The sequence below is a fragment of the Haliotis rubra genome, unplaced genomic scaffold (assembly GCF_003918875.1).
Source record: "Haliotis rubra isolate DU_JTF1 unplaced genomic scaffold, ASM391887v1 Scf68, whole genome shotgun sequence".
Taxonomy (NCBI): Eukaryota; Metazoa; Mollusca; class Gastropoda; order Lepetellida; family Haliotidae; genus Haliotis; species Haliotis rubra.
Window position 1 is genome coordinate 1,339,014 of NW_025767390.1, and position 10,849 is coordinate 1,349,862.

The following is a 10,849-nucleotide window of genomic DNA, read 5'->3' on the forward strand; positions in this document are numbered from 1 at the left end:
ATTTGCTAAATACCGGTATGCACAATATCTATGGAGATGTTGGTTAAGAAGGTTTAAATTATTTTAGGGAGCCCATGTTAGGTCATGTTGACATACTGTTAACATTTCATTTTGAACTATTGTTTACGCACAACATGCAGTTGCAATTGTTATCTGGTCAGTTTGATTTAATACACGAAGCATATGACATATGTATTGTTAATCATTTCAACATTCAGCTATAAATATGCATAATATTGATCGGAGTGTTTTGTATATACAATTACGTCATCAGACAAATTAATGGAAAAGGTACGTTTAACTGCCAGATATAATTATGCAGTACATGCGCTGGTGCCTATCGCTTTATCGTTGGTGCGGTTTTATGCATATATTCAATGAACAAATAAAACGATTAAGTGAATTGTGTTTTACGCCGCAGTCATGCGTAGTTCAGACTATCATGGTGGCTATATAATAACAATGCCACTTATTTTGCACCCCACGCCAAACTCCACGCCGCACGGACATGCTTTAAGCGCATACAGCACAATGGGCATTGTTACCCCGGAAAACCTAAGCTGCCTGTGTGGCGCCAGACGTAAAAGTCATATGACTTATCTCACCGGGTACCAATTTCTGTTGGTGAGGGCGGCAATTTTGAACAAACTCACTTTGGACAGAAGGATGCTTGCGTATGAGGTTATGGGATCATGTTAATACTGCTTTGTGCTGTATGTATCCAGGCAAAGACGTTGCTTATTGTGACGAGGGAAAGCAGTGGTCATAAGTCCTGTACGACCCTGCAATGATCTCTTATCATCCCAGTCTCAGAAGGACTGGTTACAGAAGGATGGTTACGTATGAGGTTATGAGATCAGAAGCAGTGGTCAGACGTCTTGTACCTTACATTGATATCTTGTAACCTTTGGCTTTGGCCAGTGGATAAGGGATCGGTAGGTTATGAGATCATGTAAATATTGCTTTATGTTTGCCATATCTATCCAGTAATGTCGATTTCGGGAAACTCGGCTTTGATCCTTCAAATTGCAAATGCAAGTGTTTTATTTACTCATTAAACATACTAAAAATGTAGATTGATATGCCTTGCCAGAATTTGGATTGGATTGAAACGTACCCAGCGTGTATTCGTTCTTCCCCATGCCAATTAAATACGCCTTATATCTGGTGGAAACTTAACATTCAAATGCTCAAATCAAACATAAAACGTCTGTACATTAATGACTCATTGATTTTCGCATCAGTGAATTATTTGCTTTTGAATATGTCATGGCCTGCAACTAGACCATGTTGTTCCAGGAACACTAGTGTGTGTGTGTGTGTGTGTGTGTGTGTGTGTGTGTGTGTGTGTGTGTGTGTGTGTGTGTGTGTTAGATGCGCAAACTGAATACAATGTGAAAGGAGTGAGTGAGTGAGTTTAGTTTTACGGTACGCCGCACTCAGAAATATTCCAGCTATATTGCGGCGGTCTGTAAATAATCGAGTCTGGACCAGACAATCCAGGGATCAACAGCATGAGCATTGATCTGCGCAATTGGGAACCGATGACATGTGTCAACCAAGTCAGTGAGCCTGACCACCCGATCCCGTAAGTCGCCTCTTACGACAAGCATGGGTTACTGAAGATCAATATTCTAACCCGGCCCTTCACGGGTAGAAGTCCTAGAAATTCTCAGAGGTCAAGCTGCCAAACACGGTCACCCATCCAAGGACTAACTGTGACAAATGTTGCTTAACTTCAACTGAATTAAATGACCTGGGTTCTATGCTCAAGGCCACACACAATCACGAATCCGGTTGAAAGCGTGGGCAATGATTCATGCCATCGGGACCATCGTACCATGGCGGCGACACACAGTCAATAACAAAAAACACTTTCCATCAACACAAGACATTACCTCCTGATGAAGAGTCCATTTACGATCATAAGCAGGTGTTTACGAATCAGCATTAAACAGAGATGGTACCTGTGTAAGTGAAGAGATGAGTGTAAACGCCTTACTGGTGGCGCTCCCCATATTCACATGCAGAGGCAAGCCAGTTCATTCTGGCCTTGAATGTTTATCGTAAACCGAGTGAGTTCATCTGGAACAGTCGTGCGAACTGTAGCAACATAATTTTAATCACTGATATGTAACATTAGGCAACGTCCTCCATATTTAGCTAAACCGACGTGACATTCCAACAGAATCTTCAGCTAGTGAGTTAAGATTTACAGTCACATCGGCAATATTTCAGACATATCGTTTTAAATTCACCATCAATATATGTAAATCTTATAAAAGCCTGTGAAAGAAGGACAGTCAAAGCAACTAGAAAATCACAGTTATGAATATATAACTAGTATGTCAATCTAAAATGTGTTAGTCACAGAAGACACTACAATATAAAAACAGGCTATGGATTGCAAACAACTGAAGGTAGATCAACATACCAGAGACCATGGGGCCTCGATTAAAACTTTGGTAAGTTTAAATATACTTTGAATGTTTTGGGACTTGCGTATCCTCTCAGGAGGACAATGATTTGACAGTACTTTAACCCCATTTGAGGATACAGCCACTAACAATCATAGTTTTTAATCCACCAATTTTAAAATGCCGTTAATCTATTTACAAAACATGTTTATTTTAAAAAACAATTATTAAATGATAATTAACACCATAAAAAAGATCCATTATTGTTTTGACACTGAAATATTTATCCATTGCGATGGAAAAATCAATACAGTCAAGCAGGACATACTTGACTGTGATTCTCTTATCACAAAGGATACAACACTGATGATCCTCGCCTTTCAATAAATATTCGTGAGTATATCGCCTATGGCCAATGCGACATCGTCGCATAATATTCAGCTGAGGTTATGTCAGGTAGTGATCTGATATTTGAGACCCATCCATTCAGGCTACAAGATGCATCTGAACATCTGAACCCTGCCCGCTTGCTGGGTATCGCCTTTGTGCCAGAAACCCCTCGTTGGCGAAGTAATATTGGTAAAGATTGTATATTGTCAGAAGACAATATACAATCCCTTGCGTTCATAGTTACGAAGACAACTGTATATACCAGGCAAGCTATTCTCAAAACTTCTTAAGTCCATTCTTAACACACTGGCTACGATCAAAGATAAGAATTCTTAGGGCTACGAACGTTTCGAGAATAAGGGCATACAATGTCCCTCCGTGACTGCCAGTCGTTCCGAGATTTGCATGGCTTTCGGCCAAGGGGCCTATTTCTGATAGCGATTGTGACTGTACGATTGTCGTTAGCCCATGTTAAGGAAGCTAAATGTTAGTTCGCTTAACGAAACGGGACCTTTTCCATAAAGAAGAGATTGTCTTGGAATAGTTCACATGACGTCCCGGATATATTTGCCCAACCAGTTACTTATACTATCCATCAAAAGTTTAGACTCACTAGTGTAAATAAAGCTACTTATCTCAGGCAACTGTTCTGAACTAGATTTTGCAAAATATGCCATATTGTTTAAAGGTACTGTTTACACATGAACTGATGTATTGTAAAACAAATTCGTAATGTTGAAAACATTACTGTCATGAGTTCAATAAATGATGAAACTCAGTGAAAATTGGCGAATTCTTAACAAAACTTTACACCAAAACGCAGCTGTTGACATGCACGATATTGGCACATGCTTTTCATCATTTTGATGCATTATCCTCGTGCAATTCATCTGCATAAGGTTTGCAGTTGGTTCCCCCAAGTAAGTGGAGAAATTCATCTTTGATATAACCACATATATATACAACCCGTGAAGGTCCGGGTTAAATCAGTAACCCATGTTTGTCGTAAGAGGCGACTAACGGGATCGGGTGGTCAGGCTCACTGACTTGGCTGACACATGTCATCGTATGTCAATTGCGTAGATCGATGTTCATGCTGCTGATCCCTGGATTGTCTGGTCCACACTCGATTATTTACAGACCGCCGGCATAAAGCACATATATATACATAACATATATAGTGAGTGCTTTAAGTGAGTCTAAACTTTTGATGGGTAGTATATAAACACATAATAATAGGGATAAAAATGTATTGTCTTTGATCCCCTCAAAACGTGCGTGTATCCCTACTATAATAGTGTAGGGACGTACATGTACATCTACAAACAAAACAACAGTTATCGTTTTTATGTAGATAAATCTGGAACAAATGAGCTGTAATTTCATTCACGTGCATCATTCACACAGTTCGAGTCAGCAACACGCCGTGTCGAAACTTATATGTTAAAACTGTATCTGTGGTGTAACACTAGACAAGCTGCTAGGAGGACGTGGGCTTTTGTTAATTGGCAGTCTAAGCAGGTTGTTATGGCCGTTAAAATCCTACTTAGCTTGTCTGAGATTTCGAGTATTATGAAGTATATCATTCAAGTGTTAACCGATTATCATCATCGTCGTGGGAAAATGTCTCTGTTAACACACAGAGTACTAATTAGACCGTCTAGTCCACGGCTGGAACTGGAAGCCAGACTGTCGAGGATACAATATAGTTCTCGAAATCATTCATCAAGTCTGCGTTTGACTATCTGAATTAGTAGTGAATGTGATGTCCATAGTTTTCCAGTCATATAAACGTTCTGAAAAACGGGGAAAATGTCATTCAGGGGTACACAAGGCGACTGGATGGGAAATACTGTGTCATTTTAGGACAATTAACCTATAGCCGCCAGTCTATCAAACAGCCCGAGCGACCAATCAGAGAGCCTGAAGAGACAGAAGCCACCATTGTGTCCGACATATTCAAACCTGTTGGATGTTTGTAAAACTAGACTATTTAAAGTGAACATTTTCATCTGCACAGAAAGTCAGCGACATGAGCCTCGATGGCCGAGTGATTGAGGCTATTTGTATGCTAGCATTTGTTACATTTGATTTGTAAGCGAATGAGTGAATTTGTGTATTTAAATAAGTACATGATAATTTTTATCTGCCTGTGATTTCTTCCAAATGTTTGTGATCTATCAGGGAAATTACACTTGAAAATAATTGATTATTCCTTGTTTAAAGAAAACATTATATGTGAACCATATGTACGCTATATCAATATTAAGAAAGAAAGTATAGACTCATCTCTGTTTCGTTCAGTTTACTATAGTGATATGGTGTTATTGCAAATCTAGCTGTAAGCAAAATGTCATGGAAGCCGAATTATAGCGACATCAGAAGCAAATATATACCCAGTTATTTTACGAAAAAACCTTCAAAAAACATATTTATGCAGCTATTGTCAACTGCTAGCCGTATATGAATTGAAAATATGGCTTTGTTTACTTATCGTGCTATTATGGAGAGAAATCCACTCTGCTGTTTAACATTGTATGTACGTATACTAGGGCCCCTTGACCTTCAGTTCTGAATAGAGATTGACTTGAATGTGATTCGGATTTATTGGTAATATCACCAGGTGCATGCTGAGATTATCCGAAATGACTCACGTTGTGTTCGTTCAATATTTGTTTGGAATCGATTAATGGGTATATACCGAAATTAAACAAAGTATTTGGGGAATCATGGCATGCATAAAGTACTGAACTGTGCCATAAAGTGTAGGCCCAGTAGTCGTCATGGATATTTTGCGTATTATGAGTTAATATAAAGATAAATTGGTGTGATATTTAATTTGTGACACTAAGCACGTTGAAAGGCAAATATACTATTAAATGAACAGATAGAAAGTCATGAATTGTAAAGTACAGAGATGCATTTATGTCAGTATGAGTATAGTGAATATACTGTATAGTGAACTGTGTCTGTGTTGGGAATACTCTATTGTATGGCTATGAGCACGATAACATAATAATATTCTACTACTATATATATGTGCTGTCTAGTACATATATATATAACCTTTTCTTTAACTTCTTTGTTGTGTAACAGTGAAGTCTACACTATTCCACACAGTTTGATATTGATACTATTGGCCAATGAGCAGTCAGACTGACTTCAAAATATTTCGGGATGTAAAATCACTCACTCACTCACTCAAAATATATTTTTTCACTGATACCATATTTTGTGAAAGAAAACCAACCCTATATTTTAATAGTCATACTCAGTCTTTGAAACTTAATCACGGCTTTCACTTATCTGTCAACATAAAAGAGAAACATATCCCTTGGAAACTGAAACACTGCTTCAATGTGATATGCCAAAACAGACTTTGATGGAATCATATTGAAAACGATTTCCATATTATTCAAATCCTGATATTTTTATAGTACCCATAAACATCACCACATCAGTGAAACATGATGCTGTATAATGAGATCTCAGTGCATCATAATCTGCAGAATAGTGCGCATGATGCACGCCCATGACTATATTGTGCAGCAACAGCTTGTAAACTCGTCCGCCTCCTCTAAAGGCAGGCAACCAGTCTGTCATAGTCAGCGGAGGAAGACCGCTGCGTATAGCGGAGCCCGCCCGGCCTGTGTGAACGTGAACGTTAATCAATGAAGCCGAGTCTCGCTTCAGTGTAGTGATTGGCTTCGTATAGGTGAGCAAACTCTCACTGCTAGCCACACAACGGATTTATTTCACGGTACAAAGTTGCGGCTGTGTTTCATCAGTCAGTGGCAGCAACGTGTTCGACACAGACGTCATCCGGATGCTCTTTTAAGGAACTGGAGCCGCGGACTCGTTGGCTAAATGCAACAATGGCATACAACATGCAAGGAGGAAATGGAACGGTATCTTTGGATTTTATACACAGTATTTCAGATAATGACACGAATCCGGATAGACAGTCAACGAACGTTTCCAATCGTTTTTTGAAGCCAAGAGAATTATCAGAACTAGAACAAATTCAGAACGAGCTCGACCTTGTGACAATGCCAGCCGCCTTATCAACAGGAATAGTAACAAATATTCTTATAGTATGTACCTTCCTCATCACTCCCGTGGGGCGCCATCCATTGAGCATCTACCTAACCGCCGTTGGACTTGCTGACCTTACCTTTCTGTTATGTTCCATGATCCTGTGGATTTCAAGAAATGTCTTTGATATATACAACCACACCGGTATGTGTCAGCTCACAACATATGCCTTATTCTTGTCTACCTTTCTGGGAACCTGGTACCTAGTTTCTGCACATCTGGAACGATGTCTTTGGCAGTTTGGGCAACGTCGGAAGAAGAAGTGGTGCACGAAATTCCGTTCTAAATGTATCATTATTACAATTGCTATCTTCTCAATGGTAGCGTACCTGTATGTACTGTGGACTCACATCGTTAGGAGACTCAATCGAAGGGTGTCCATGTGTGCTCCTATGTTAGAGAGTATCAGAGATCTTGAAAGACTACGGAAAGTGGAGATAGTCTTTTCTGTGTTCATCCCAATGGTGCTTATAGTCCTGATGGACATTATTCTTCTGGTCAAGTGTGCAGCAAATCTGTGTTTCGGTGAGAGCACAACTAAAACTACGTCCCGCTCGGTGAGAATGTCAACAAGAGTAAGTGCCGCTCTCGTGTCCAATGGTGTGGATTTGTCTTCGGAAAGTTCAGCAGCAACTTTGGTGTGTGTCATCTGTGGAATAATGTACGTGGGACTTCTAATGCCTTCGGTGTACATCCGAGCCAAGTTAAGTTTCACAAGTGTTCGGAGACCCATTGACTTTCAGCTTATGGGGCTGTTTGAAAACCTTGCCAAATTCAATGCTGTATATAAGTTCTTCTTGTATGTGTTATTTTTACGCAGTTTTCGCAAGGGTCTTGTGGCTCTTTTCACCTTATGCTGTGTGTCCAGGAGACGCAGAACCAGCAATGACCACGGACGTTCCTGTGGATGTTGTAACAAGCAGAGTCCGGGCAGCCAAGCTACAGATTTTGTGTAATCTTCAAATATCTCCTTCTATTTATCAGGTGAGACAGGATATGCTCAAAGAGACTAGCAGGTACTTTTCATCCTTCATTATATTATAGGGAACCCGATACACTTTAATCACTTCGTATTTACAGAATGACCTTTCAGCGTACCTGGTAATTTGATTGTATATAGTCTCCGCTAAAGCCGACCATGAAATAAATTAATTGCCTTCGTGACATATAACGTTTTTCTTCATTAGAACATGTCCTTTGGATATGAGCAGACTCAATATTGATGATATCGATCACTTCCCTATCTCCTCGTAAGCAGCGGTATAACACGACGTTAATCTGCTTGTAATTCTGACAGGGGTTGAGGGGAATGTCGTATAGGATATTATCTTACAGGCATTTTGCACGTTACTAGATGGCAGTAACATAAAAAGTAAGCATGATCCTGAGAGTCAATCAACCCAAAGATAACATGCCTTGTGTTACCAATTATGTTGCGTATAATGCTTGATTAGTAGAGTTTGACTGTGGAAAAATATTTTGACAAAACTGATTTCAATATGTTGATAGTGTTTCTTTTTAGTTTGTATATGTTATTGGTAAGTAGATCTTTATGGGCAGTGTTGGTTAAGAACTGTGAAGCTATAGACGCCATGGACGTGATATTTTATAAAACAAGGATAATCACATGTGCATTTACTGTTACACTTTTCCTTTAATGCAAAGCAACAAAATCACTTCTTCCTGAAATTCAAAGCTTCTCAAGATTCCTAGACGTGTTCCAAGCTTTTCTCCTCCTTTATTGTTTTACGAAAATCCTGGAAATGTAAAATGCACCTTGCTATTATACTTGTTTATAGTATCAATGTGTCGAATTGAGTCTTTCGTGGTTTTTACATGGATTTGATTAATTACTATATAATAATATTCACTGATAGACGGATTGAATTCATAATTATATCGATATCAGTTGTTATGTAATTACGTTAAGTGCGAGCGATTTGGGTTTATTATTAATTTTCAACTGTGGTTATAGTGGACGCTTCAGTCTAATTTGATGCAAATGTACGGCCTTTATCACTGGGGAATTCCACGATCTTGCGAATGGTACCAACAAACCAAGTGGCGATATTCAGCCCGTTTTGTATTGTATTGTCCTAACTTGGAATCGAGATAGATGCTAGTTTTAATTCTTGATACTGTCATATTCTAGTTGGTTGTACTGTCCTTCGTCGACAGGTTTTTAAAATGTATGAATTTAATTATTCATTTATAACTATTTTTAGCTGAAATACTGCCACTGTGACTATAAACTTTAACCCACCCACTCACCAACAAACCCAGGATTATGACTTAGTCGAGTCAGAGATTCGAACCCACGACCCTTAGACGTAACTAGACGTATATCTGTACAGCGAATTACGACTGAGGCTTCGAAAATAAGCCCAGACACTCGCTGTATATTTTTTTCGCAAAATTTGAAAGCGTACTTTAGTATGTTTGACTTATGTTCATTTAGCTCTGGCACACCTTAGTGTGTATTTTATATTAAAAAATGAAACTTGAGACAATGTAGAGTGTATTAATATTGAAATACCTTCCGACTTATAGATCAGGAGAAGTTTTCGTTTCAAAGGGCAAATCGAAGCTGTCGCCTTTGAAACGACACCAATTTCAGCTCTCTAGGTTTAATGCGTGGAAATGCCTCCAGGGCCTTCGTCGTGAATTAGTCCCTGACATATTAACATGGCTGATATTAGGCTGATGTTAATGGTTTTGTTGAAAATATAGATGGCATCTTGACACACAGTGATGTCCTGTTTCAACCTGCATAAAAGAGGAATGCAGTATATTCCTGTGAACTTCCAGATACTGATCCTTGGATGGTTCTGAAACAATGGCTTTTATACGATCTGCATTAAACCATTCATTGGATCAAAAGATAAGTCCAAACCCTGGATAAGCTATATCGGAGGATTGTATAAAAATAACGAAAATTAAGCCGACGCATTTCAGACACTAATGCATCAATGATTCAACCATAGTGAGTTATGTTGAGACTTCTTAAATGTTTACATCTCAAATGATTCAACCACAGTGAGCTATGTTGAGACTTCTTAAATGTTTACATCTCAAATGATTCAACCATAGTGAGTTATGTTGAGACTTCTTAAATGTTTACATCTCAAATGATTCAACCATAGTGAGTTATGTTGAGACTTCTTAAATTTTTACATCTCAAATGATTCAACCATAGTGAGTTATGTTGAGACTTCTTAAATGTTTACATCTCAAATGTTTGGAGGCTCAATGACCATCGGCCAGCGCTAGCTGTTGAAGTTATAGCTGTTCTTCAAGCTACACATAGCCTAATGTATATGATCATGAGGCAGTTATAATTACGGAATGAAGGGCAGTCCTTGCTTTTTATAAGAGGATTCCGCGGGCATGATCTTTCTCATTTCTGCCAGGTGCTCCACCCTCACTTACTCATTCGTGAATGTTCACCTCAACGGACCGCCTCCGTGGTGTAGTGGTTAGAGCGGCCGCCCGGAGAGCGGAAGGTCGCGGGTTCGATCCCGACCGCGCCATACCAAAAGACGTTAATTTTTTGTACATGCTGATCCCTGCCTGGCGCTCGACATTAACAACAAGGACTGGTCGGCTTGGAGTCAGTATAATGTGCCTGAATGGGGTATTCATGCTTAACTGCGGCATAGTATCTCAATGAGCTGGCACTATAAAACCAGCTTAAGTCAGGGCTAGTACAAACAGCCGGACACACAGGCACGTTGTCATATGAGCGAAATATTCTCAAGTCCGACGTTAAACCTCGTTTTCAACTCACTTCACCTCACCTTCAATTAACCTCAACGATTATCAATATTCTTTAATCAATTTGGAGTCTCTATCGGTACTTCATTAACGGATGGTCAGGTTGGAAAATCACCCTATCCGAAAATATTCAGTCTATAAAATAGCACAGGATCGGTCCAGATTTGGTCAAG

The 10,849-nt window shown here is 39.3% G+C and overlaps 1 protein-coding gene across 1 annotated transcript; it reads left to right on the plus strand.

Moving 5' to 3' along the window:
• Positions 1–6,392: 6,392 nt before the first annotated feature.
• LOC124258025 lies at positions 6,393–8,066 on the plus strand. The gene has a single exon (XM_046692101.1). The coding sequence runs from the start codon at positions 6,683–6,685 to the stop codon at positions 7,856–7,858; it is 1,176 nt and encodes a 391-aa protein (XP_046548057.1). The 5' UTR covers positions 6,393–6,682; the 3' UTR covers positions 7,859–8,066.
• The last annotated feature ends 2,783 nt before the right edge of the window (positions 8,067–10,849 follow it).

Bases quoted from the DNA above. Each gene is read 5' to 3' on its own strand.
- LOC124258025 (XM_046692101.1), top strand. From the start codon at position 6,683: ATGGCATACAACATGCAAGGAGGAAATGGAACGGTATCTTTGGATTTT.